Source organism: Bombus fervidus, chromosome 6 (genome assembly GCF_041682495.2).
Source record: "Bombus fervidus isolate BK054 chromosome 6, iyBomFerv1, whole genome shotgun sequence".
NCBI lineage: Eukaryota > Metazoa > Arthropoda > Insecta > Hymenoptera > Apidae > Bombus > Bombus fervidus.
In genome coordinates, this window is record NC_091522.1 from 17,609,013 (window position 1) to 17,636,010 (window position 26,998).

At 35.3% G+C, this 26,998-nt stretch overlaps 5 protein-coding genes across 14 annotated transcripts in view; 3 read left to right on the forward strand and 2 right to left on the reverse strand.

Moving 5' to 3' along the window:
- The first annotated feature begins 393 nt into the window (after positions 1-393).
- On the forward strand, positions 394-4,435 carry Letm1 (Leucine zipper and EF-hand containing transmembrane protein 1). Its single transcript, XM_072004655.1, has 7 exons — positions 394-613; positions 958-1,415; positions 1,508-1,678; positions 1,754-2,068; positions 2,156-2,623; positions 2,713-3,150; positions 3,222-4,435. The coding sequence occupies exons 1-7, from the start codon at positions 556-558 to the stop codon at positions 3,636-3,638; spliced, it is 2,325 nt and encodes a 774-aa protein (XP_071860756.1). The 5' UTR covers positions 394-555; the 3' UTR covers positions 3,639-4,435.
- Positions 4,436-5,162: 727 nt separating this feature from the next.
- Positions 5,163-7,216, forward strand: Mob3 (MOB kinase activator 3). Of its 3 annotated transcripts, none has more exons than XM_072004690.1 (6): positions 5,164-5,446; positions 5,691-5,841; positions 5,933-6,160; positions 6,230-6,345; positions 6,415-6,641; positions 6,752-7,216. In XM_072004690.1, exons 1-5 carry the CDS (start codon positions 5,396-5,398, stop codon positions 6,577-6,579), a joined length of 711 nt encoding a protein of 236 aa, XP_071860791.1. In that variant the 5' UTR covers positions 5,164-5,395; the 3' UTR covers positions 6,580-6,641; positions 6,752-7,216. The 3 variants fall into 3 exon arrangements, with proteins under 3 accessions (XP_071860792.1, XP_071860791.1, XP_071860793.1); XM_072004692.1 differs by having other exon boundaries at positions 5,175-5,440; XM_072004691.1 differs by having other exon boundaries at positions 5,163-5,446; positions 6,415-7,216.
- Positions 7,217-7,749: 533 nt separating this feature from the next.
- Uqcr-c1 (Ubiquinol-cytochrome c reductase core protein 1) lies at positions 7,750-10,173 on the reverse strand. The gene is made up of 6 exons (XM_072004678.1): positions 10,030-10,173; positions 9,244-9,462; positions 8,781-9,166; positions 8,342-8,705; positions 8,003-8,257; positions 7,750-7,936 (listed from the first exon to the last, which is right to left on the reverse strand). The coding sequence occupies exons 1-6, from the start codon at positions 10,096-10,098 to the stop codon at positions 7,796-7,798; spliced, it is 1,434 nt and encodes a 477-aa protein (XP_071860779.1). The 5' UTR covers positions 10,099-10,173; the 3' UTR covers positions 7,750-7,795.
- A 379-nt stretch (positions 10,174-10,552) lies between these two features.
- On the forward strand, positions 10,553-14,133 carry Nup107 (nuclear pore complex protein Nup107). 2 transcript variants are annotated; one of them, XM_072004637.1, is made up of 7 exons: positions 10,553-11,214; positions 11,299-11,774; positions 11,852-12,059; positions 12,142-12,995; positions 13,081-13,398; positions 13,474-13,725; positions 13,818-14,133. In XM_072004637.1, exons 1-7 carry the CDS (start codon positions 10,692-10,694, stop codon positions 13,917-13,919), a joined length of 2,733 nt encoding a protein of 910 aa, XP_071860738.1. In that variant the 5' UTR covers positions 10,553-10,691; the 3' UTR covers positions 13,920-14,133. The 2 variants fall into 2 exon arrangements, with proteins under 2 accessions (XP_071860738.1, XP_071860739.1); XM_072004638.1 differs by having other exon boundaries at positions 11,112-11,233.
- Positions 14,134-15,368: 1,235 nt separating this feature from the next.
- LOC139987885 (protein Skeletor, isoforms B/C) overlaps positions 15,369-26,998 on the reverse strand; it is a 55,457-nt gene continuing 43,827 nt past the window's right edge. For 6 of the 7 annotated variants that reach the window (XM_072004659.1, XM_072004662.1, XM_072004658.1 and 3 more), the window contains exons 5-12: positions 23,281-23,519; positions 23,011-23,191; positions 22,871-22,891; positions 22,365-22,755; positions 21,884-22,204; positions 21,635-21,758; positions 21,079-21,373; positions 15,369-20,966 (exon numbers count right to left, since the gene is read on the reverse strand). In XM_072004659.1, coding sequence (XP_071860760.1) covers positions 20,844-20,966; positions 21,079-21,373; positions 21,635-21,758; positions 21,884-22,204; positions 22,365-22,755; positions 22,871-22,891; positions 23,011-23,191; positions 23,281-23,519 — 1,695 coding nt within the window. In that variant the 3' untranslated portion in view covers positions 15,369-20,843. The remainder of the gene's footprint in view (positions 20,967-21,078; positions 21,374-21,634; positions 21,759-21,883; positions 22,205-22,364; positions 22,756-22,870; positions 22,892-23,010; positions 23,192-23,280; positions 23,520-26,998) is intronic. The other variant, XM_072004663.1, reaches the window with a different exon arrangement.

The following is a 26,998-nucleotide window of genomic DNA, read 5'->3' on the forward strand; positions in this document are numbered from 1 at the left end:
ACCTTCGATGAGAATTAATATTTCACTCTTTGATATTAAATTGATAATAAGATAAGGATAAAATTTAAGGAAGATATATGTACATAAAATATAAAATATATTATACATTTAAAAGTAAAATAATATTAAATTAATTATAGTTTATGTATTTATTAAATCATTTAATAATAAATATTTTATAAAGAGAAGTTCATGCGTTTTCATTTATGTAACTAACTTGCATTAGAAATGCTACCTGTATATTCCTAAACGGTAAGAATACGTTATAAATAAACAAAAACTATTTTTCTGGAGAAATTATGATGTATATTTCATTACAAATATACTTCTAAAAAAAGAATATATTGAAAAAAGTAATCCTAAATCCGTATTAACGGAGATATTAATTATTACACTAAAAATAGTGATATACTAGTTCAACAACTAGCTGATCTTTGTTCTCTCATCACCATGTTCAAGTCGGAAAATGTATGACGGTGAGGTATTTTACCACATTGCAGTTAAAAACGGCATCGAAAGATTACAAAAATTACAAACAAAATATTGTAGTACAAGATGAATTCTTTAATTCATACAAAAAGGATGGTATCTGGCCACAGAATAGCAATTCGCCGTATGTACAATTATTTTTATTCGATAATAAATTGAATAATAATTTAACATTTTTTAATACATATATTCTAGATTGTACACACTATGTTTATGTAACAGGCGAATTTGTAGTTAAAGCTATTAATATCGGTGACAAATTAACATAAATTTTCCACTTTACATTGACATTTTGTTAATGATCTATCTAATTATTCCGATTGTAGGTTATGTTGTGAAATAGATACTACATCGATATTATTACAACATATATATTATTGAAACTGATGAATATTAAAATATCTTGAATTATACTCGTGCCTTGCTTCTTCTTACATCTAAATGCTTTATAAAGTGTATTTATTACAGAATATTACTGCTTTAAACCGTGGTATAATACCAATCAAATAAATGGTAACTTAGCATTTATTTATATGGGTAGAAGAGATACCAGGAATAATATTTTATTATTGCATTCAACGATAACAAAGAACTGCAATAGTAATAAATTGTCATATGTACAGTCTCGTTCATTACATATTACACCAACTTGGTATGGTCAAGAATCATCTTCCAAAGTGGAAGACACTGTAAAAAATATCAAAGAACAAAAAGAAATAAAAAATAAAGCACAAGGATCTATTGTTCAGAGTGGTTCAAAATCAGTGGAAAAAGCAGAAAAGCTAACTGTATGGCAAAAGGTCAAAGGAGAAGTTATACATTATTATCATGGATTTAGGTTGTTAGGTCTTGATATGAAAATTTCAGCAAAACTGATATGGAGAATTTTGAAGGGTAAAGAACTCAGTAGAAGAGAACATAGACTTGTAAGTTACGGATTGTGTATAATTATAAATGATAGTTATATGTTATATTCATTCAATTATTTTAATGATTTATTTAACTTAATCATTTTTAGCTTATAAAAACAACAGGGGATGTCTTCAGACTTATTCCTTTCTCTGTTTTTATTATTGTACCCTTCATGGAATTTTTACTTCCAATTGTTATTAAATTTTTCCCTGGTTTATTACCATCTACTTTCCAAACAGCAACAGAGAAAGAGGATAAATTAAAACAAGCATTGAAGGTATCATCTCTATAATATTTAGTAACAATTCTCCTCTTAATAAGTTGCATATGTATATAATTTTCTGAATTTTAGATGAAAATTGAAGTGGCAAAATTTCTGCAAAAGACATTGGATGATATGGCAGTACAGTCACCTGGTTATAAATCGAAAAGAGCCAAAGAATTTGCTGAATTTTTTTATAAAGTACGGTCGTCTGGTGCTGTAGCCTCTAACGAAGAAATTATGCAATTCAGTAAACTTTTCGAAGACGAGATTACATTAGATTCTCTTACTCGACCACAATTAGTTGCATTATGTAGAGTACTAGATGTACAAACTCTTGGAACATCAAACTTTTTACGATTTTTACTTAGAATGAGACTTAGAAGTCTCACTGCGGATGATAAAGTAATTATTATGTATATGCATATAATAAGCTTTTTCGGAAATAGTAATTAATGTTAATATGATAATAATTAATACTTATCTTTACAGCTAATTGAAAAAGAAGGTATAGACTCACTTACTAGAACTGAATTACAACAAGCGTGTAGGGCCCGCGGAATGCGAGCGTACGGATTACCAGATAGCAAGTTAAAGGAACAATTGTCTCAATGGTTAGACTTAAGTCTAAATAAAAAAGTTCCACCTTCGTTACTGCTTCTTTCACGCGCGCTTATGGTCCCCGAAACGATACCTATGTCAGACAAATTAAAGGCTACCATATCTGCTCTTCCTGATACTGTTGTTGCACGTACCCAAGGTGCAATAGGAGAGAAAGAGGGTAAGATGGACCATAAAACGAATATTGAAATTATTAAAATGGAGGAACGTAAAATCGAAGAGGAGCGGCAAGAGAAAGAACCGGAAACCATCACTGTTGCTTTCCAAAACCCTAAAACCGACGAGATTACAAATTCGGATGTAAAAGTAATAGAACAGGCTTTAGATTCTCTGGGGAAGGTATGTGAAAATTATTTTTTATGGTAGTATTAGATTAGTAGTTTTTATTCCTATTTTTGAAAGATAACTGTGTATCCAATTTTATAAAGGATAAGAAAATGTCTGTTGAAAAAGAAGAATTGAAAGAGCTGAAGGAAGAAATGGCAGAGTACCAAGAAGATATCAAAGAACTTTATGAAATAAAAGCAGCTGCTAAAGGCCAAGAAGATATAGAAAATATTAAGGTATCCAAAGGTGCTACACGTTTGTTTAAGAAAGTGAATAAGATGATTAATAAGATGGATGCAGTCTTAACACAACTTGAATCTGAAAAACAAATGAAAGAATTACAAAAGGATACTGTTGGCGAAGAGGAAACTACTGTTTCAAAAACTGCCGAAGAATTAGTTAAGATAGATGAATTAATTTCAGTAATTAAAAAGATTCAAAATGTACCTGATCAGCATCGATTACAACGCATAACCGAAATTCTAGCAAAAATTGACGACGATAGGGACGGATCTATAAAAATTGAAGACGTCTTAAAGGTATAATATATAATATAAAATAAATAATTGAATAACGAAAATTTATACTAATTGCATATCGTAATTTTAAGGTGGTGGAATTAATTGGTAAGGAAGATATTAAGTTAACTAAAAGGCAAGTAGATGAATTGCTTGAATTGATTGATAAAGAAGAAATCTTGGAAGAGAAGGGGCAGGCCGACAAAACAGTACAAAAAGATGCAAGTGAACTTAAAGATGGAAATTGTACTCAAACAAAATATGTTCCACCTAAATCACCAGTTCCTGCTACACCAGTGACGACTGAGAAGAGTTTCGGCAAAGAAGAATTAGAAGAAACTGTTGAAGATTCGAATAAAAGTTTTGCTGCACATTCATCCGAAAAAGAAAGAGAGAAGTCAGCTGCAGTTTTTAAGAGTAATTCCAATTCTGACCCAGTCAGAAATCCTCCGTTAAGTCCCGGTGTTCCACCACCTGAAAAAAAAGCGGAAGGCTCCAAACAGCTGTAATAACCGCACAAACAAATATGATTAATGTATGTAATTATGAATACAACCTTTTTATTGGGTACTAATTTAGAAAGCAATTATATTTTCATCTTTAGATTATGTTTCTACCTCCATAGTACGATATTACTATACATTTTTTTTTTTTTTTGTAAACGAACTTTTAAAGTAAAAAGTGTTTGTAACGTTGTAAGTTGTTGTAAATGTAGTAACGCACTTTATGTTAAATGTTACTGTTGCATGCATGTCTTTAGATTTAAAACATTTGATTAAGGATAAACAAAATATTACTATAATTTTTATATTTATGAAACTAAAACAGATTTTGAATTCTGAAGACTGTGATGCATTTAATGGCATCAATATATTATTTGTTTTATGAATTTTCTAGGCAACACGTGCTGGACACAAAAGCTACATCTTGTATGTAAACTTTCAATGTAAAAAAAATGCTTTTTGAAATTGTATGTTATGATGATGTTACTAATATTGATGATTAGTAATGAAATACGATAGAAATATACAGCTTTTATTTCAATAAAACCTAATTACAAAATACTGTAATAGCATAAAGGGATCATTCCGTTTCTTCAACTATTGATTATTACGGAATTATAATCCGTAAACAATAGGTCACTTCTTTTGTTGTATAACAGCTTCTTAATCAAGGTTAAAACAAGATGTACATTTATAAATAAAATAATTAATTACTAAGTATACAACAGAGAACTAGTGGTTACCTGTACGTTCCGATTACATAAAGATGCAATTATATAATAAAGTATACAATATTTTAAAAAGTACTATATATTATATGAAAAATTCAATAATAAGTACTATATATTATATATATTATATAAGATATATATATAATATATATCTATTGTCATGTAACAATTATTTTATTTCAGGAAAAACACGAATGGTAATGATGTCCAGGGCAAAATTATTGACTTCTTTACTTTAGTATATCAAACTGCTAGTTTATGTAATAAAAGCATTTCTGTATATAAGTTACAGCAATTTTTTAAAATTTAAGTCAATAATCATATTTACATATTTATCATTGTTATATTAATATATATCTTTCACTCACATTTTTATTACATTTATTTAGTATTTTATGCTTTATATGAGTTATAGAAAATTGTATATGTATATTAAAAAAAAAGTCAGATAAATTTATATATATGAATATAAGAGATATTTATTATGATTTCTTTTCTCTTTCAAATATCGATGTTTTACATTTTTAATTTGCAATTATTTAATTTTTTTAAATCCACTTGATTTTGTACATTATTATTTAACTTTAGATATATATAAATCCTTCTATCTTTAGATATAATTTTTACTTATAATATAATTTTCATAAAATCTTAATCATACATAGTCAAGATATCTTAAAATTACTATAATAATGTGAATTTTACATAAACTACTTGGTCAATGAATAAGACATTAAAGGTATCATTATATATCATAAATCACTTACATTTGTTCATTTTATTGTATATTTGATTCGAGCATAGTTTAAAAATTTATTTGTAAAGAAATAATATTACATATATGATAAATATTTCAGCATTTTATCTTCATTCTAATGTTTGTAAATAAATTAAAAATAATAAAATGTAATGAAGATTTTTACATACATATATACGATACTAGCCATGTAAGAAGACAGAGTGAATACTTTGTACTACCGGTTACCTCGCTACTCGCGAAAGAGGTGCAGGTTTTCTGTATATTTAACCATAATGACTGCGTTAAGTGGTTTTATGGAATTTTTTCAAAAAGGGAAGGTGAATGTAAATTTCTGTTTATGTTACATTCTTTTAAAATATAATAAAAATTCTAACCTGATATTACCGATCAATTTTTATACTTAAATGCATTTTATTTAAACTACGTAAAGTTATTAAAACTTTATAAAGTTTCTTACATAGAGTCTTGTGAATTAAATTTTAATCCATATCTTTCGCTTTATTCATTGTATAGGTATTTAAAAATAAATTTATTTAATAATGGATTTTTAATTATTTGACATTTCAGACATTTAGGCCAAAAAAAAAATTTGCTCATGGCACATTACGATATTCTTTGCATAAACAAGCACAAGCTTCATTGAATTCAGGAATTAATTTGAGATCTGTTGTGAAATTACCACCAGGAGAAGATCTGAACGATTGGATTGCAGTTCATGGTATTTGAAATTTTTTATTAATCTTACTATCTATTATATAACAAAAAGGCTTAAAAGGTCATAATCTTTATAAATAATAATATAATTTCAGTGGTAGACTTTTTTAATAGAATAAATCTGATATATGGTACCGTATCTGAATATTGTGATTCTGCGTCTTGTCCAACAATGAGTGGCGGAGCTCGTTTTGAATACTTATGGGCAGATGGTGAAAAATATAAAAAACCTACTGCACTGCCAGCACCACAATATGTTAGCCTTCTTATGGATTGGATTGAAGCACAAATTAATAATGAAACCATTTTTCCTGTATCAACAGGTATAAAGTTTTAAAAAATTTTAATATTCGGTAATTTGATAACTTATATATGTAACAATTTCTTTTTAGATGTACCATTTCCAAAAACATTTGTACCACTCTGTAGAAAAATTTTGACACGTTTGTTCAGAGTTTTTGTCCACGTCTATATACATCATTTTGATCGTATTGTAGCAATAGGAGCAGTAAGTTTCATGTACATGCTCAATAAATGTTATCATATTAAAATGTAATTTAAAATATTTCTATTTTAGGAAGCACATGTAAATACATGTTACAAACACTTTTACTATTTTGTAACAGAATTTGAATTAATAAATACAAAAGAATTAGAACCATTGGCTGAAATGACTGCTAAAGTTTGCAAGGATACTGCATCACCAACACAAGCAACAGCACCATCAAGTAATGCTAGATAGTTGTAAGCTTAATAAATGCATGAGGTCATAACCAAATTAGAATGAAACAAATTTTCTTTAATGTAAGTAAAATAGATAATGACTATACAATTTTATTGCCTTTCAAAAAGTATTACAAAATTTTTATTAGTAGGATACCACAGGATAATATTATTTTTTTTGCAATTTACAGAATCAAAGAATTTCAACAAATGCTTTATTGTGTACAGTGTTTAAGTTCTTTAACTATAATATTGGAAATATTTTATATCTTCCCGCTTTGGGATATCTTATTAATGTAACTATATCTCTCTCTCCCTGGTTAGCCATATTAAATGTGTAACAAATGAAACAATTAGATTTTGAAAATCTATACTTTTTGTGGGTAAATAGTTACAGCAATTATTACAATAATTAATTGTAACAGTAAGTAATTAATGTATAAACATACAAGGTATGTTTTTACAATTGTATGTTTTAAAATTAGTTTATATATCATTAAATGTACAGATTAACACTTGTATTCAAGTAATTTTATACGTCGAGTTTTATAAATAGACTCATAATTTTATAAATAGATTATTTATGATACATATTAATTTTATAAACAGATTGTATTTATAAAATTATTTTATAAAATATATATTTGTATATATAATTTTGCGCCATTAAGATGTTTGTGTAATATTCTTATATATTTCATTAAAAATTAAAAACATTTTCTATGAATAACACTGTACTAATAATAAAAATAGATAACATCGCATATTGTAAAAAAAAAAAAGAAAAAAAAAAGAGTACAAATTTAAAAATTAATAAAACACAATAAACCAATTTCCATGATAAAAACTTGCTCACTGTTTATAAATAACTTAAAATGGATTATGACTATTTGAAATAATTTCATTTATTATATACAATTTTCGTTTACTGCAGATTATAAGTCAAGAAATAAACTTTTCGTGGATAAATTTATTGTTATATTGTAGCCAGATAATACATGATTTGGAAATGTACTATTTATTCACCAGGATTAAAATAAGACTATAAAATATCATATTAAAGATTAAATACAACCTTTCTTTATGTAGCTTCAATAATAATTTTATATTATAGTTATGATTATATTTTTTAGTTACAAATAGTTTGAATTTTTATAGTCTCACTTTAATTCAAATTCCTTTGCTAAAATCTGTGTTACTTATAACTTGTTCTAAATTTATTGATGGTAACATGTTTACACTCGTAATCTATACATGCCGGAACGAATGACATTATAATCTTGTAAGTTTTCGACTGGTCCAACCGCTGCAATTACTGGACACTGATCATAAATGTATTTCATGCCAATATCGTGAATATTTGAGGCAGTTATGCTCTGAAAATAATTTTATTGATATGAGAATTGTATTTAAAACATTAAAAATATGTGAATGTTACTTACATTTATCCTAGCTTCAAGTTCGTGAAGTGGTATGCGCCTGTTATAACAAAGCATTTGCCGGCCGATGTCTTCACAAATTGCAGTTGTTCCATCCAATTGAAGGAGCATATTTGTTTTAAGAATGTTTTTCGCGCGTTCTACTTCTTTTTCAGTCACTGACGTGCATAATCGCATCCATTCACGTTGTACATTAAGTACAAACCATTCAATTTCCATTGGGTCAGAAACAAAGTATACACCCCAAAGTCCTGTGTCCTATAAAGAAGATATGTCATATTAACACATGATTAATGTACAATATTATATACATATATAGTAATATAAATTGATAACAAGTACTTGGTAACAAGTATTGAAGCTTTGATAACTATGGCATAATCCATCAGTTGCAGAAGCTTCAGCCAAGTAACTTATATTGTTTACACCTCCTCCTTGGCTACGGTCCCATGCTCCCATAAGGGTATTTGCAACCATAAGAGGAATATTATCTGGATCAGTCCAACCAGCACCTTCAACAGCAATAGCAACATGTGCGAGAGGTATACTATCATCACGAACCCTTATTTCTGATCCTGTGTAACGGCATGGTTCTAACACAGGAGGAATTTCATCATAGAATGGCCCTTTCATTTGGCCAAAATGCTTCTGAGCTAAATCTACTAGTTGATTATGATTTACACCACCTGCGCCAGCTAAAATGAACCTGTGAAGATATTTTAATAATTTTTAAATATATATATATGTATAATAAAATTATCTTATAGATAGTTGTAATTACCTAGGTGGACCATAGTAATGCTTAACATAATTAACAAGATCGTTTCTTGTAATACTTTTAATATTTTTAGTAGGGCCAAGAATCGTTCTTCCTAAAGCTGTGCCTTGATACGCACTAGCATGTAAATGGTCAAAAACAACTTCCTGCAGATTTGTTTCAACTTCTTGCATTTCTCTCAAAATAACACCACGTTCTCTTTCGATTTCACTTTCACCAAGCTTAGAATTTTGAATGATATCACTCAAAATTTCAACAGCTTTTGGAACATCGTCTGCTAAACATTTAGCATAAAATACTGTTTGTTCCCTGCTTGTATATGCATTTAAATGAGCACCCATGTTCTCAATTTCTAATTCTAAATCAGTTTGTGAACGTTTAGTAGTGCCCTGTTTGTAATTACATTTTCATTTTGATTGTCATTTTTAACATTTTATTTCAAGTAAACTTGAACACCACTACTTACTTTAAAAGCCATGTGTTCCATAAAGTGGGCAACTCCATTAATTTCATCGGTTTCATAGCGACTGCCAGCATCAATCCATAATCCCACTGTAGCTGTTGGTGCACCACTGTCTTCAGTAGCAATTCTCATACCACAATCTAAAGTTGTAACTTGTGTTGGTGGTTGATTCACTAATATTTCTTTTAATGATGCCGATGTAGATCGCCATTGCTTTGGTACCTGATATAAATATAACTATAGACATATAACAAAGAAAACTAAAAGGACAAAAGTGTAAAAGATTAATTTCCTTTTATGCTGGTTTATTTTATTTAAAAAATATACCAATATTAATAATCTTGGCAAAACTAATTTTATAGGCTGAAATAATAACTAAAAGATTGTACAAACTGTAAATTTGATAACATTATAAATTATTGAAATGAAATTGATGTGATCATTGTAATAATATAGAAAACGATATCTGTCAAAATTAAAGTTCTCTCTGTTTACGACACCGTTGTGTAAGATGAATTAAGGTTATGATAGCTTGATACAAGTATTTCTATATATATCATAGAACACGGTTTACTGAATTCTATTTGTTATTCATTAATAATAATTCATCATATTTCTTTTGTTTCTACAAACATTTAAAAAGTTCATTCTTATTACGTAAGCAGTAAATGGATTCAATGGTTCCTCAGCTTGAGAAAATCATATTGAATTGAACGTAAAGTTCGAGAAATTATTCCTGTACCACTTAATAATAATAGCAATGTTATGATAGAACTTGAATTTTAGTACCTTTACAAGGCTGGTTTTGTTAGAATAAGCCCGCAATGCGGAACTTACTTTAAGCAGACGAGTCGCCATTTCTTCAAGTCTTTACAACTGTACGACCTTGCGACGAGTATGGTGGTAGAGTTCGAACTGATGCTTAGAGGAGTATAGTTTCGACACACTTTTTGATATTATATATATATAAATAAATGTTGATGATACAATACATCAAAATCCATATCTATTATGATAACAATCCAATTGTACAAAGTTTCATATAGTGTAAAATTGATATAAAATCGATTCTTTTAAAATAGAGAATACTGAGGAGATTATTACTTGATTACATTTTATAAAATCTTTGTAATACTTTTATTTTTTAACATACATGTCCGACATGAGAGAAGAAAATATAATCATATTAAATATTACATATTAACAATACATTACGGAGTAAATATAAAAAAGTGCATGTTTCGTACTCGATCGTGAACTTTATGCGATACTGATGTAGGGAATTTCGTTACATTGAAATAATTCCCTATCCTCGTCCCGCCATTAGTACCTACTGTGAATTCGAAAACCGGTACGATTGTTAAATATCCTACAGTTGTAAATATTTTCTATCTGAATGAAATACGTAGTCTTGCATAAACGTTTTTAGATCTTTAAGTCTATGTTTCAAAATGGATACCATAAACAATAGCAATGAGAATTTAGAGCAATCTATTCAAATGCTTAATCAAGAAAACGCTCAACGAAGGTCATTTTTGAGGTTAAGTGGAAAAAGCACACCTTCTAAAAGACTATCATTACAAAACACTAATTATTTACGAAAAGATGTGGATGATTCTCATAACTTCAATGACATCAATAGCTCAAGAATGTCGGGCAAATCCTACCTTCATTCAAGATTAATTAAGGCTCATGATCTTTTGGATATTGATACTTCATTAACGCTTGCTCCTCATGAAGTACGAGATATAATGGCTGCTTCAGAAAAAAGTGAATTTACCTTGAGAGAAATGATGGAAGATAGTAGTGCGACTGGCATGATTTTAAAAGCAAGAGAACCTTGGAGAGATGTTATGTCTAAACTCTTCTATGATTTCTTACATAGTTTACAGGCAAACTTTTCAGAGGCACAGGTATTTGATACTATCGCCGATTTTATACAAAACTGCACAGACACGTTAGATATAATGAGAGGTACATAGAAAATTATAGTGTATGTATTGACTTTGTACTTTAGTATTATATTTTTCATATAATTATATATTTTTTATCTTTTAGGTATGCAGTCAAAAGTAGAAACTACTGAAATATCAGAAGATGAAATTTCTTTAGAAAATGAAAGGAACACATGGAGACTTATTTATTGTTTATACCAAAATAGAATAAATAGTCTCAATTTTCCTACTCCAGGCGAAAATAATATATACATATCAGAAAAAGTTGTAATAGATAATTTGTTTAAAACTGAAAGTTACATTAGAGAATACCAGTTAATAATTGACTGGTTGGAGAAAAATGCATTAGACCAAGCGGATAAATATCCAATCACTGAACATTTCACAGATAAAACAATCGCATGGGAAAATACCGTGAGACAATTATTAATGTATAAAGACAAAGAACAAATTCCATTTCGTTCATCTAGACCATTGGTATCATCTCTAGATCCGGATGCTCCGATAAGAGAAGGAAAACCTCTACATGATTTAGACAAGGAAGATGACGCAAGGCTGGAGAAGAGAATGTTCATAGAGGTACAAGATGTTTAATAAAGAATTAATCGAAAAATATTTAAAAAATGTAATATATAAAATATATTTTATTTAAATAGGTTCGCTGCGGTCGACTCCAAAAAGCACAAGCATTAGCTCAATACTGTGGGCAACCTTGGCGAGCTGCTTGTCTGTTGGGATGGATACCTCATCATGATCCTAACTATCAAAACCCATTATCTGATTCTAAATTACCTATCGAAGGAAATCCTAATAGAAGTCTTTGGAAATTATGCGCTTGGGAACTTTCTCAGGAAAGGCGTGTAGGTAATGGTTGTTTTACTATTTGTTCTATTAAATATGGCTTACCACAAGCTGCATGTTATAATCAAAATTTTTCCGCGTTCAGGTCAATTTTATCGCACCATTTATGCCAGTCTTTGTGGAAATGTTCAACAAATGCTGCAAGTGGCGTCTTCTTGGCAAGATGCACTATGGGCTTATATGAAAACGCTGTTAGACATTAAAGTAGAAAGGGAAGTGAGAGATCTAGTGGCAAAAAGTTTTACAGACATGCCTGACGATTATTGGAAAAATGAGATCTCGTTAAAAGATGTATTTAAAGAACTTCACGCATCGAAAAACCCTGATATTCGAGCACAATCGAATAAACCCGATCACCTTATTCAGAAATATCTGATACTGGATCAAATACCAAAATTAATGGAAGAAATAGAGGAAATGATATGTTCGAAGTCTTGCGATCCTCACTTCTTAAGGTTTTTAGCGCATCTGATATATTTCTTTCGCCAAATTGGTAAAAATGCAAAAGATAAAATTGGAGATAAAGTTCTGTTGGCATATGTTCGCGTTTTAATTGAAATGGATGATCCAATTTTGATCGCCTTCTATACAGCTATGTTACCTCAAGAACTTCAAATAACAAATTATGCCAGTTATTTGGAGACTATAAAAGATTATGAACAACGGAAAAAATGCTTAGCTGCAGCAGAAGATGCTAATCTAAACGTAGAGGCAATTACGAAACTAGTAGTAGAAAGTATACGTTCTAAAAACATCGACGTCGATCCCACTGATTTGAAAGGTACTATGACTGACGCGGACGTTGACAAAATTAATGCTCTGGATTGGTTAATATTTTATCAAAGTCAACGGGAAGAAGCATTGTCGCAAACTAATGCTCTTATAAGATATTTTCTGACAAATGAAAAAATTGACGCTGCTAGAAAAGCTTTTAATAAGGTACGAAGTTGAACGATTCCTTACTTTTTAAATGTTTCTCCAGTTGTTTTTAATCGATGATTTTTTTGCTTGTCAAATTTTATAGATTCCAGTAGATTCCATTGAAACTATTATGGCTGAATATCCAACGCTAGAAGGTACTTTAACAAATCTCACGATGACAAATAATCTGTCGAAAAGAGCGTCTTCAACGATTCGGGAATACCTTTGTTATAAAACTTATCTTGATGCCCAAGAAGGTTTCGCCGAATGGTTTTCTCATTATCATCATGGAAAACCTACGCCGTTGGAAGAGTTACCCGCATATGCGACGTTCACCGAGAAAGTCGCGCATGAACATAAAAAGTCACAATACAACATAGAAATGGAAAGGTGGAAGTCTACGATGCAACATCATACGAAGGTTCGTGAAATAAAATTTATCATATTAATACGAAATAAAGATTGTTAAGTATTTTTAATATTATTAATCTTATAGGCAGTGAAACAATTATTGTTTAACGTATTGTTATTCCCGGATGGGGGTTGGTTGGTTGATTCAAATAACAATAACGGCGAATCATGTACTCCTGAAGAAGCGGCCCGCGAGCATCAAATGGAAAAGTTACGGGAACTTTGTATTCCAAAAGTTACGCTTCTTTTACATTCTGTGATGACCGAAATGAATGAACACGCTGAATGTATACAATTGGCAGACATTCTTGCCTCTGAACAGTATCAACTTCATAAGGTACATGCTGATACTATATATCACCGTCTGTACACGATCAATATGTACTAAAACCGAAAGGTGAAATAATCGATACTTTTAATTTATTTCAGGTGTTCCAAAAAGGAAGACTTCGCGAAGTGTTTAAGAAAATCTGCGAATCTTCTCTCGTCTTAATGGATCAAAAGAAAGATCCTTGGGGATACCCGAAATAAATCTAGCAAAATTAAATAAATAACTAAGGAATATATTTAATCGTATATGTAACAACGAAACAACGTATTGGAATTTTAATATTGAAAAAATGTATAGAGAATTTCTTTAGCTTTTTTATAAAACCAGTTTATTGTCAACCACAAGAAGTGAATATAAAATTTGATACAATGTTCAATAATTCATAATCATAATATATTATATACTTCATGATTATTTAGATGCTCCTTTTACCCAATCATTAATAAATGTAGCGCTGTCAAAGCTGTAGATTTAACGCGTGAAATATTGCGGAGAAATTCAGGGTCAATGAAGGACATACATTATCCTGAGATATTTTCATTCGAATAATAATAATAATCATCGTAATTCCACCATCTTTTTCTATAGTTTAGTCACTTCTAAATCTCATACACATCGTTGGTATCATTCGGACGTGGATCTGCGTATAGTGGATAAATACATACAAAAGTGTTTATTTGTATATAGAATTTGAAAGGAAACCTTTTCAAAGGTTTTATGTATCGAACGAAAAAGTAAGAATCATGATAAAGAACGAAGGTGGTCGTGATGCGTGATGTACATTGGAATTGTCACTATTTCTATATTCATAGGGTGTTGATACTTTTTGCCGGTAAGAGCAGTCTTTTCATAACATTTTTTTTTTTTTTTTTTTTTTTTTTTTTTTTTTGAGAGCATTTTTCTCTCTATGTGGTTTGATGCGTACATTTGCTGTCTTATTTTCCTCTTTATTTCCGTAAAAAAAAAAGAGACCAAGAAAAAGAAAGAAAAAAAAAAATGAACCGATATTATAAACGAACCATCGTCTATTCTCGTACAATGTATAGACTATATCAAGAAAGTTAACATTGCACGGAAATGTCTTCTTCGTTCGTAGCTGAATCAGAGGATCAAGTAGGCTTTCGTAGATTACTTGTAATTATTCACCAATGAATCGAAACTAGAAAGATATGTATATCACGGAATAATTGACCAAAATATACACGTTTACTCCATGTTTATCCGAATTACTTTCATTTCATATTTTAGAGTTCTTAGCCAGTACGTAGAATTTCAAAACGTGAAATTATTTATACATATTTGGTGGACAGTTATTGAAAAAATTTACTATATTCAAATTCGATCGTTAGTTTGATAATTAAATAAAGTTTGATTTGATAGTACGTTTCGCAAATTGTTGAACTTATTTCAGAAAGCTACAATGCTCTTATTAAATCGATCGATTAACCTCAAATGTATTAGTAATCTCGCACAAAACAATTTTTATAGCACCGAAGTCAGAGAAATAACTGTTCGAAGATTTTAAAAGGAATGTATATGTTCGATGATGCAATGCGAATAGTTGTAGCGTCGTGAAACAAGTTGTTCGAGCATTTATATTTTCACAATATCTGTTCTCGCTCGATGATACATAAATCTATTAGGTGCAGAATCAATTTCACCACGAGTAAGATTCTTGGATCGAAAACAGACGAAAATAAGATGAAAAGAAACGACGACACGTGCAACATTATACACATACATGGCTTAAAATGCACTACACTGCATTGACATCGAAATTCAAACTCGTATACATGTTTGTATGCAGTTAGGCTTACACTCTGCACCAGAGCGTTTTATTTTCGCATTCAAGATGGCCATAAACTTCAGACACGTGCGAGTAGTTCGGTGTTCGGTAAACGCAATCAACGATTACATTACGTTAAAAACGTTTAAATTAAGCTGGTATTCCAACTATTTAGATACTTTCGTTTCTCTTTCTTCTTTTTTTTCTTTTTTTGTCTTTGAATAACATAAAACACAATGCACGATTAAATTACGAAAAAATTCGATATGTTCTTAAAACCATGTTCGCACGTGTCTCGTAAAAACACGAGGACCTTGACAATTGAATCGACTTTACAGTAATACGAGTACACGATTAATAGAGTTACTTTGTTGATTAGTCTAGTCTAACACGTAAACGTTGAAAAAAACGGTTGACAATTGTTTTACCATTTCTCGATAATTCTACGTTATATTTTTTACTTTTTTGTTCACGCGAGAGCTGGATAAATTCGCCGAAACATTTCGCATACTTTCCAGAATCAGGTTCGTTTTCGTTTCTTCCTCTTCTCGACACGTTTCTCGGATAGAGTAGTTGATAAATATTTTACTTCTTTTTTTTTTTTTCTTTATTTTCGTTTCTTCGTTTAAACTTTCACGAGCTATGTCATCCTCTACGAGACCTACTAATTACTAACGGGTGGGTGTCAGCATGTTCGAAAACGACTTATCTACGGATAGTTGGATATGGATTTCACGAATTTTTCTCTCCTTCGACTCTTCGCACTCGCGTCCGGCCATTCTACTACTTTCGATCGGATTTTTAAACACGGCTTCTCCTCGACGCGTTCTCTCTTAACGATAAAACATCGTAGTAGCACTCGCCCAATGATACTCGTCGTTCAAAAATATAGATCCTTAGAATTTGTTAAACACAACTGAGGACGGTCTATCGTAATAAATCAATTCTTTCTTATCGACACCACTTTGTACGTTGTTCGTATCGCGCTGGCGAATAAAATCCTTCTGAATGTTTTGCGACTCTTAAACTCGATACCCGTACGCGTCCTCCATCTTTCTTTACTTCTTTACACGTACGTCACACACGTAGACGTACTTTATCAGCGAAAGCAAGAAAGCAGACTGTCTCGCAAGAGCGCGAAGAGCCGAAGCATCGATATACCGTTTCTCCCTTTTTTTCTCTCGCTCTCGACGCCGTGTTCTTAAGTGTGAAAATATATTCTACGACAAGGATAAGATTCACAAAGATATCCACTTTTAAAAGCCTTCCAGTTCTCTTCGCGATACATCGTCGAAACAAGAAGACCTTTGTCGTTACATACATATTGACAGTGTTATACATCCGTTCGATCGATCCACGCTATTAAAATCGCTAGTTCGAACGTTCTTCTTTACTTATCTCTACGGTTCGTTCGCCACTCGTCCAATCTTTCCCATTATTAATTCCGATCGATCTCGATTCTTCGATTTGCGAAAAATCAAAGACACAAACGCGGATCTCGAGGACGCTCGACAATTTCCATCTAATTTCCTTACGTTCCAATTCAAAACGACGGTCCGCTGTTGCCTTTTCTTTTATCGAATAAAACACTAATCGAGAACGTTTCGTCTCGAACCTTCCGAGCCTTACATTAGGGATATGTTCGTAGGGATATGTGAGCGGGTATAGTAGAAGGAAAAAACTGGGTATAACAAATAGAGAAGTTTGTCGAAACTATCAGCCAAGAAAGGATTACACAAGGAGGAACGCGCTTGAATATCGAATCGAGCGCCAACGGTATAGATCGATGAGATTCTATCGGTCTCTTAGGTTCTTCTTTTTCGCTTAAATTCCTCGAGTTAATCGATTCTTGGATTCGTCGATTTGCACGAGAGGATCGACGCTTATGGAAGGAAAGTTACACGAGTAAAACGCTATTTGAACTACGATACGAGAGACACAAAATGTAAACGTGTCTACCTGCTATAAGATAATCGCTAACGATTCGAAATTCACGCTTCGAACGTCGCGCATTGGAAACCAAGCCATCGTTTCGTCGATCCGAACGACGGCCGATCGACCTCGATTCTCTTCTCTCATATCTTCTTCTTACGTCGATTTTAAATTACATTTCGATACGGCGAGAAAAGAAGGTTTTCGCTTAACTTCTAAACTATCGTATTTTTCTTTTTTTTTTTCCTTTTCTCCTCTTTCTCCTTAACTGCTAACAACTTGAGGGACATCGCTCGGGCTGCTCCGTGAATATTCTACGGGACAAAGTGAAAACGAGAGACAAAGAGAGAGAAATAGTGGCGTAGAAGGTGCACATATACACGAAAGAGACGGACAGAGAGAAAAAGAGAGGAGAGGAGAGGAGAGGAGAGGAGAGGAGAGGAGAGACGAGATTATTAAAAAGAGAAGATCTTTACATTCCTATCTAAAACTTTCGTTCGTTCTGTACACTCGTTTACAGCTAGTAGCTTAATGCCGGCGGAACTGTGCGCCGTTTAAATTCTCTTTTTCTACACTTACACCTCGAATAATTGATCCGTACAGATATATATTTGTCTTCTAACGAATGGCGTCCGCTGTCCTACGATCGTGCGTTTTCTTCGCGCGGCCATTCCTTCGACGAATGACCGTATCCGTTGTCCGATCTAATAACCGACAAACGCGATCGATTATCATCGGACGTTTGTACTTGAAAGGATCGAGCGTGATTATTGTCGGAATTTGAAAATTTAGAACAGTAAACCGTATCCACGAATATAGTCGAGCGTTACTTTCGATCGTCGTGATCGTCGTTCGGATACGTTTTACCATCCCCTCCATAAAATATAGAACTCTTTGGTCGCGATTAAACGCGTTATCGTCCGAGTAACATTGGCGAACGAACGATCGATCCTTACGGTTTCAACAGCTCGTTTATTGTCTCGAGTAAAAGCAGGAAACGCGGGACAGCAAGTTTCGTCGAGTCCGGCGTCTTTCGAAACGTTCCTTTCTCTTCCGGCTCGCGCGTAAATCGCCTGCATTCATCGGAGCAGCCCCTCTGAATTTCCGATCCGGCAAGTCGGTATCATATTATTGTCGTTCACAGAAGTAGGAGTTTTATATCCGCTTACGTGCTACGATCCGCCTCGCTCTCTCGAAGGACTCGCTTAGAAAGAAGAGTAACAGATACGATAAGGGAGAAGGGACGAAGAAAAGCAGTGAGACGAGGAAGAAGAACGAAAATGGCGACGAGGATGCGTTATTCTAAGGTGTACAGACCCGAAGAAAATCATGTGCAATCGTGTGTGGTATTCTCTGGAGGATCGCCGTCGAGCATCGCCGGAAATACTGCAATCCAGACGCGTTGAATCGACACGGCGATCAAACGAATCTTCGGCTTCGTCTTATGGTCGCTTAATTAACTTTACAAACGCGTGTAATACGTAGTATCCTTATCCTTGACACTGTCGTTTCTTTCACGCATCTCGTTTAAAAGCTCGAGCAACGATGTCCAACGTGCGTATTCGTTGCTTGTTTACACGTGTTGCTCGAAGAGGAGCCGATCCTTTCGTCTATCGTAAATCCAAGGTAGAGCAGAACGGTATAAACTGTTGTGCTAGGCATTTGTCCAATTGTCATTTTGCCATTTTGGTTATCGCGATTGATAAGCGCGGACGAATACAAACTGGACAACGTTGACAGCTAAACGATGTAAATTTCCGAATTTTCTTTCATATTTATGCATGTAGTACCTCGTATAATGTATGTATGTTTAATATATATATATATATATATCTGTGTGTGCGTGTGTGTGTTTTTGTGTATGTATATATATATATAATGTTTATGTTAGGTATGAATGCATATGTAATTAAATACAGGCTGGTCTTCGTGCGTTAAGCAATCGTTAATTGCAAAGAATTTTGTTGGCTGCTGGCAATTTTGAGGACACCCCGTTACTTAGAATCTGGACACTGCATAGTTTTTATTATTCACGTTTAAAAAGAGGGAGAGATATATCGTTCTTTTTTTCCTTTCTTTTTTTTTTTGCTACCTCGTTAATCTCTACGTTTCTAGAGTGATTATGTATTTTTCTGATTTCTTGGTTGCACGACATCTCATTCCTTGCACGTATCACGCTACCTGTTCGCTCGTCGTTACGGTCTTTGCGAATTGATTTCGATCGAATTTCTCCGGTTAAAACAGACCAAACTGCTTCGCTTAGTATACACTTGCGAAACGAAACATCAATATTCGATTCTACTATGAATTGACCACGTACGGATACGTTCAACGCGCAAGAAACCAGCTCCTAAGTACTACAGGGTATCTCTTGTCCGAGTGGTTCCTAATTCGTGTAATTAGAGAAGTTCATTATCTGTACCCAAGGCACATTTTATACTTTCATTCCGTTTTAGGAAGGTCCACTCTATAGTATGTACATATTATAGCATTGTTACACGTATAGGGGATAGTTTGCAACTGTATCACCCTTAAATTATATAATGTCTGACGTTACCTTGTACATATTTCCCCGTTTTTTTTTTTTTTTTTCTTCAGCGATTCCTTCATCGTTTACTACCCTACGTATTATTGTCAAGTCGACAGCATTTATAAATGTATATCTTAAGTACTACTCGATCTTTAATGTTACATTATACTCAACTATAGCTTTGTGCAAAATTTACATTGTACATGTACCACGGATACTTTCCCCGTTCTTTCGTTTATCACCGATATACGCGTCGATCTACACCGATCGATTCTGCTCGCTAAATTATAATATCCCTCCCTGTACCCACGATAAACAATACAAGTTTCACGTTATTGTCAGAAATTATCCACGTTTATACCCCGCTCCCGAATTATTATTATTGTCAGAAATTATTCTCGCTCTCCTTTTCCTAAGTAGTCTCTTAAATTCTTAAACGTTAAAAATCACCTCGAATCTCGTTCTCCTCAAGTGCCGTGTTAATACGTGTATGCATGTATGTATATAATATATATATATAATTATATATATATATGTATATATAAATATAAATATACATATACATATACATATATATATATATAGTATAATATGAAATATTGAATCTGATAGAGATCTTAAAAATATTCTGCTAATCTTTTACGTACGATTAAACCTTACGAGCTAAGTACTTTCTTACAACCTTGTATCGTGTTCAGCAGATTTTAACAATCGCCTTTTTTTGTTTTTGTTTTATCACCGTCGTTACCTACGCGAGTTTCCTTCGAATTCGAATTTACCTTTTCCTTCGTCTCGTTTTGTTTCAGATTTAGCCTTGCGATCGCACGTACGCTCGTAACTCCTCGCGTATGTTTCAGGCAATGTTTAAGGGTTAATTCATCTTATGAATTGTAACATACCGACGACGAACGTCGTTGTGACCATCGACAGTAACGGCACGGCCGCGTGTGCGCTGTTGACAACGTTTATCTTCCAGCCCAGGTTATTGTGCGTGTAACACTGCGGAGACAAATTGTTCTCGTTGAATAACGTTCTTTATTCGTGACACGATCATAGCAAAAGAATCGATCTTGCGTATATACGATGTCAATTGTATCTTTGTGAATCGTACCTGATAATAGACCAAATCCGGTGTATCTTCAGCCACGGTCCAAACAAGTTTAGCGGGCTCACCCTTGTCGCACTCTAGTCTAAGGGTTTCAAAGAAATTCTCAAAAGTTTCCATATCCGCGCTCATGTCTACCGTCTTGTGAACCCATTCGCAGTAACGACCAGCCGCCGTGGGATAAGGATATCCGTCCGTGTCGTATTTTACTCCAGCAAACACTCTCTGTGCCCTTTGCTCTGTCTCGGTCTTTTGACCGAATCCACCCTCTGGACTGTCGGTGATATAAAATGGATGGTACCTACAGGAAAGAAATCCAGTTCTTGCATTCTACGCGAAGCAGAAACTTATCGTTTCGCGGGTAATTTCGAAGAGAAACGATTCGTAAAACAATGGCTTCGACGATACGTTCTAAAATTCAATGGAAAATTCTAATCGAATGGCAGTGAACGATGTATGCCGGCGCTACGAATTTCCTATAATTATCGTACATCGAACGAGCTGCGAAATCAAGCAAACAGAATACGAAGCGGACTATTAATAGTTTGAAATTTCAACTCGCCTTGCTGGATTAGCCGGATCGTTCCCACCTTCGACTATGAACGTGTACGTCTGTCCTCTCTCCACTGTGATTTCAGGGATCAGCAAGTCGTTGATGTACCACGCGATTCCCCAAGCAGGTTGTCCTACGTTTTAATCCCTGATCATTACGATATTCGAACAACGCGACACGAACGTATATAAAGAGGATAAACTCTCTAACACTCGTTTTAAAAGTTCTCCAACGAACGTAGCGTACAAGGAAGGATACCTGTGATCCTCGTGTATCCTCTTTTCCCACCAGCGGGTCCGATCCTCGTGCTGAAGGTAGTTTCGTTGGTGATTACGGCTGCTGGCCAGGGTTCGATGTCAGACATGTCCGGGAGGTTGTAGAGAGAATTTGTACACTCGTGCACGTTCCTCGACGTAAAATCAATACGAATGTCCTCGTTCGTCCTGTCGAAGCTGTGATGAGCATTGGCTTCTCCTCTCATATTCAGAGGTCCTATCGCCGCGATTACGCTCGTCTCCGTGTTTGGGATCATCCTGTCCTTTACCGGCTCGTTCGTGCTCATAGGTCTCATGTAAGTAACTGAAATGTCGATGGCGAACGTTACATAACGCCATGTGATCTTCGATGACGAAGGAGATAAATAAATTTAACATACTTGTATCTAATTAATTACGTACGTATATAAATACTACGATAAATGCAAATGCTTTTCGCGATCACGGAAAAAGTAATTTCTTACCTGTCGTTACGCCGTTCTTTCGTTCTCCGTGCACAAGAACGGCGTCGTTCTTCCCTCCGACCCTTTCATCGGGACACACACCCTTCTTGCCGTCGCATTGAGCGTAATCCGACAAATAATAGTCGACCGCGATGAATTTACCGGTCCTGTTGTCGTAAGCGACCACAACCACGTCGCCACCGATCATTTCGGGCTTTCCTTCGCGACCGGATAAACCGAACGCAACGTACTGGTCCTCGTTGATCCGGCCGGACACTCTGATCTGGATATCGTCTCCTATCATCTCCCATTGGACCTGTACACGGCCCTCCATTATCTCTTTGCAGTTGGTCAGCTCGAGTTTCGACAGAGGCGGCGTTTCCTTGTCCGGTGGTGGCGGCGTGCTGCTTGTCTGCAAAAACAACGCAAGTTTTTGCTTTTTATATAGGTGCCACGCTTGTATTTAAAACGGATGATCGTTTCTGACACGTGGAAATCGTCTGTTTGATAGACTCTACGTTACTTACAGGATCGTACCACCAAGGCGGCTATCCCGATAAAAATACATTTCGTTAATGAAATGTCAGTAACTTTTTTTCTTTTAACAGGTGCATGAATACTAAGAAATGAAATTCAGTTTGTTCGCGAACAGTTCGTTTCCAGTTACCGCGATCTTTGTCTGTCCAAGAGCCGGTGGAACGTCCAGGTCCTTCGGGATCATAACGTGTCCAAAGTTGTGCTTAAACTGAACGCACCAAACCGACAGCCAGTCGATGTCGTGCACGGTCAAGTTAGCCGGCAAAACGATTTCAATGTCCGCTCCTTGATAACCGCTTAATGGCGCCAAGCTGTAAAATACAAATGCTCGTTTTTTATTCGTAACGCGCCAAGTCTAAAGGAACGTTCGAACGGATAGAATAGATCGAGTACGATGTACCTTTGTCTCTCGCTTGGTACTTTGATGCCAAACGTGTTGGGCTCCGAGCCGTTTCCAACCCAGAAATAAGCGTCAGGACCGGCGCCGTCGTAATGCAGATTCGGGATGTAAATAGTTTTGCAATCTAAGATGGTGATGTTGCCGCTACGGAGGCCGTGCGCCAACCTCGAGAATTCAGGCAGCACTCTGGCCTTCGGCGCTTTCAGGTTCGCCGGGATGAAAACGTCTCCGAAGTTCACCTGCGGCAAATTAGACGTAAGTTTGATCCGATCCAACATTTGCACCGATGAAACGGAACCCAGCGATGGAACAGCGTCGACGCGTAACGTGACAATTTCCAGCAAACGTATTTTTAAAGTTGAGGTTTCTCCAAGTTGCACGGGACATTGCATTCTTCGACTTTTCTAATCTTCTTCTTGAAGAAATCTCTTCGAGTCTCGCGTGGCATCAAGTTCCGCGAGAAAGTTGAGCGATTCGAAGGTTCGATTTCCCTGTCGAAGGTAAAGGATCAAGAGGGCAAAGAGAGAGAGAGAGAGAGAGAAAGAGAGAGATTTCCGGCGTCGAACAGGAACCGTCTCATCAAGCTGTCTTTCAGAGACCGCATATTTACACCCTGCCAGTCGAAAAAGTCGATCTATCATTCCTTACCCCCTGTTGAAGCTGACGTATCGATAGGGTCTGGTTTGGGGTCGTTTATATTCTAAGTTCCGTCAAACGTCTGAATAAGCGAGACGAGGAAAGCACAGGAGTGGAATAACGATAGAAAGAAAAAGAGAGGAACGCGATTGGAGAGGTAGAGGTTTAAAGGGCGAGAGAGAGAGACAGAGAAAGAGAGTGAGAGAGAAGAGGAGCGGGGGACGGAGAACCGGCGAAAGTAGAAAAAGAAAGATCTCGAGCGGGACCTCGTAAAATCCGAGAAACGGATTCCACCCCGTATACAGGGTGATCTACTCGCTTATCCCCCGGGGAACGTTTTATGGGAGAAAATTCAGCGCTCGCGACGATTTCTCAACTCATTCCGTAACCCTGGACAAATCTATTTCGCGTACGATACAGTTTTATACACTTCCTCTTTTCCCCCTTTCATTCTCCGCTCTTTTTTCCTCTACTCTTTTTTTTTCTCCCATTTTTACGCCGTCTTTAAGTCATTTATATATTTAGAAAACGTTTGCTAGCCTTTTTGTTCTAGATCGATCGAGATACTCTGCAATATTTATATCTACAGCGAGTTATTTCGTTTTCGGCCATTTTATTCGATCCGAACGTGCCAATTTTGTTTCGACTATTTAAGGATTTTTCAATAGGTTCAAGCATCTACTTGCACGTGTGATTGGCGTAGACCGATTAACCGGCTCTGTCGGCCGCTATTTTTCTATTGTCTTTTTTATCGACTCCTCGAGAAGTGTGCCAAGAGTGGAAGATTGAAAAGTCGGTGAATATCTTCGACGTCTTCGATATTCCGCTCAAGGCTACTGTATACGTGGCCTGATTCCGCCCGTTTCGAGATGTTCTTTGGAACCGACTCGCAGACTTTTGTCTACAAAGAAATCGATACGCGCGATACCTTGAACCGACGATATGAGTTTTCCATATCAGGGTCGCCGGATTCGTTAAATTATTTGCTTTTCCCTCTCGACAAGCTTTTCGAGTCACGGAAAAACGTCGCTCAAATTGGGCCGAGAAATTTCCAGGAGAACCACTCTCTCGGTAACTTTGTCTTTTTTCTTGTCTCGGCAACTCGATCCATCGATAAACGGCGCGGAAAATTTCGAACAGCAATTCCTCGGGAATTGTTCTTTTACTTTCGTCTTGAGCGGATTGTACGAGCCTCTTCGAAGCGTGAAATTTCGCAAACTTAAAAATTCGTCTATTCCCTTGCAGACCGATTTCTAATTAAAACACAACGTACGACGATCCTGACGACGATTCTTTAGTCGTTTTCTTCGCAACGCTCCTTCCTCGTAATCTTATTTTCGCGGTTACTTTCCCAATACCAACCGACGATGATAACACGAATTCTCTTGCACGACAAGTACGCGTCACTGACTCGAACCAGGGTAGATACATCCAGGTAGCGTCGAATTTCGAAGGAAAAATCGCAGGTGAAAACGCGTGTGAATGGGACTGGAACTTGGGCGAAGGATCGACTAGTCGATTACTGGATTAATAATTTTCCGGCGAGGCAGGAAGTTGGCGAGCAAAAGAATTTCGTCGTTGATCGAACCGGCACGCTTCAAAAGGCGACAGCAACGAGACGGCGCGGCGTCGCTTTTAAAAATTAATCTTCCACCGATGTACACTCCTTTCGGCCATTCAACCGGCAAATTAACGTTCACCTTTATTTTTAAAGTTCAACGTGATCGGAGAACGGTGAAGGAAATTAAACATTTGGACGGACCAATTGGAAACGACGGAACAAAACGGATGCGAAACTTTTCGCCATTGTCTACAAAGTTTTCGCCGGCATTACGTCGGCGCCCGGAAAGCAAAGTAGCTCCCTTTGAGTTCTCCCAAGTCCGCACTTCGTCGAATACTAATTCCATCGTTAATAATAATGATTATCGGCAAGCCGGGCCCGACGTTTCCCTTCCCGCTGGCTGAGTTTGAAATTTGCACGCGCATTAATCCCATTTCGTTTAAGGGCTCGTCAATCATATCCACCCTCTGCGAGTGGCTATGTGCTCGCGTATACGCAGACAGTGCGATAGACAGAGACAGCGAGAGACAGAGAGAGAAAGAGAGAAAGGGAGAGAGAGAGAGGAGCGGAGATGCTGGCTACCAATGAACTAGAACTCGAGCTTAATGGTGTTTTGAGTGGGCGAGATCTTCTGAAAATTGGTGCTTACGCGAGTATGCGAGTCGAGGGTCCACCCGAGTTTGCACGTTGGGTCCCCGGATGAATGAATTACTCGTCGATTAATTCGTTATTACTCGACGTACTCGATACCGTACGATGTTGTTCAAACATACACGAGGGAGAAGATAATTCCGAAAACAATTTAAAGTGCCTACGTGTAAAGCGTTTTACTCGAAAGAAATTCCATTGAAAAAGGGACAAGGGTTGTGTAACTTTGGTATTCACGTTACGATTAATTACGTTGTAAATTTGCGAAATTGTGGGTGGTATGATACGAAATGTTCGAATTTGACAGCACCCACGCGTCTTCCTCCGATATTCAACGACAACCCTTCGCATTAAATACAGACATCGTCCAACGAATACCTTTTATTTACTTGTTACGATCGCCCACGCGATTCCACGACCTTCCTCGAAACGTTACACCTTCGATTAAAACGAACTTGCTCGATATTTTTCGCCAACCATTCGCTTTGCCTCTTTCACGCGAGATCCATTCGCCCGTCCATACCGGACAGTTTACGCGCTAAAACTTTTCATCTCGCTTTCCAACATCGATTTTTCCCTGGAAGCCATCACGCGGTCTCCGTACAAATGCCATTGTTTTCGCGATCATCGAACGGATCGCGTGCCGCGTACGGTATCATCCGCAGCCAATAATTAATCGCTCCTTATCGAACTAGCTTCTGGTAAACTTTCGATTCGAATGAAATTTCACGTTTCCCTTTACGTCGAACTTTTTTCATTATCAGATAAGAATCGCTAATATCTGACTAGACCCGTGTTTCTGCTGATAATCGTCGATCGAAAGTTCGATAAATAATTTCCTTGAAAATGATCCGAATGTTATTACTCGGAATT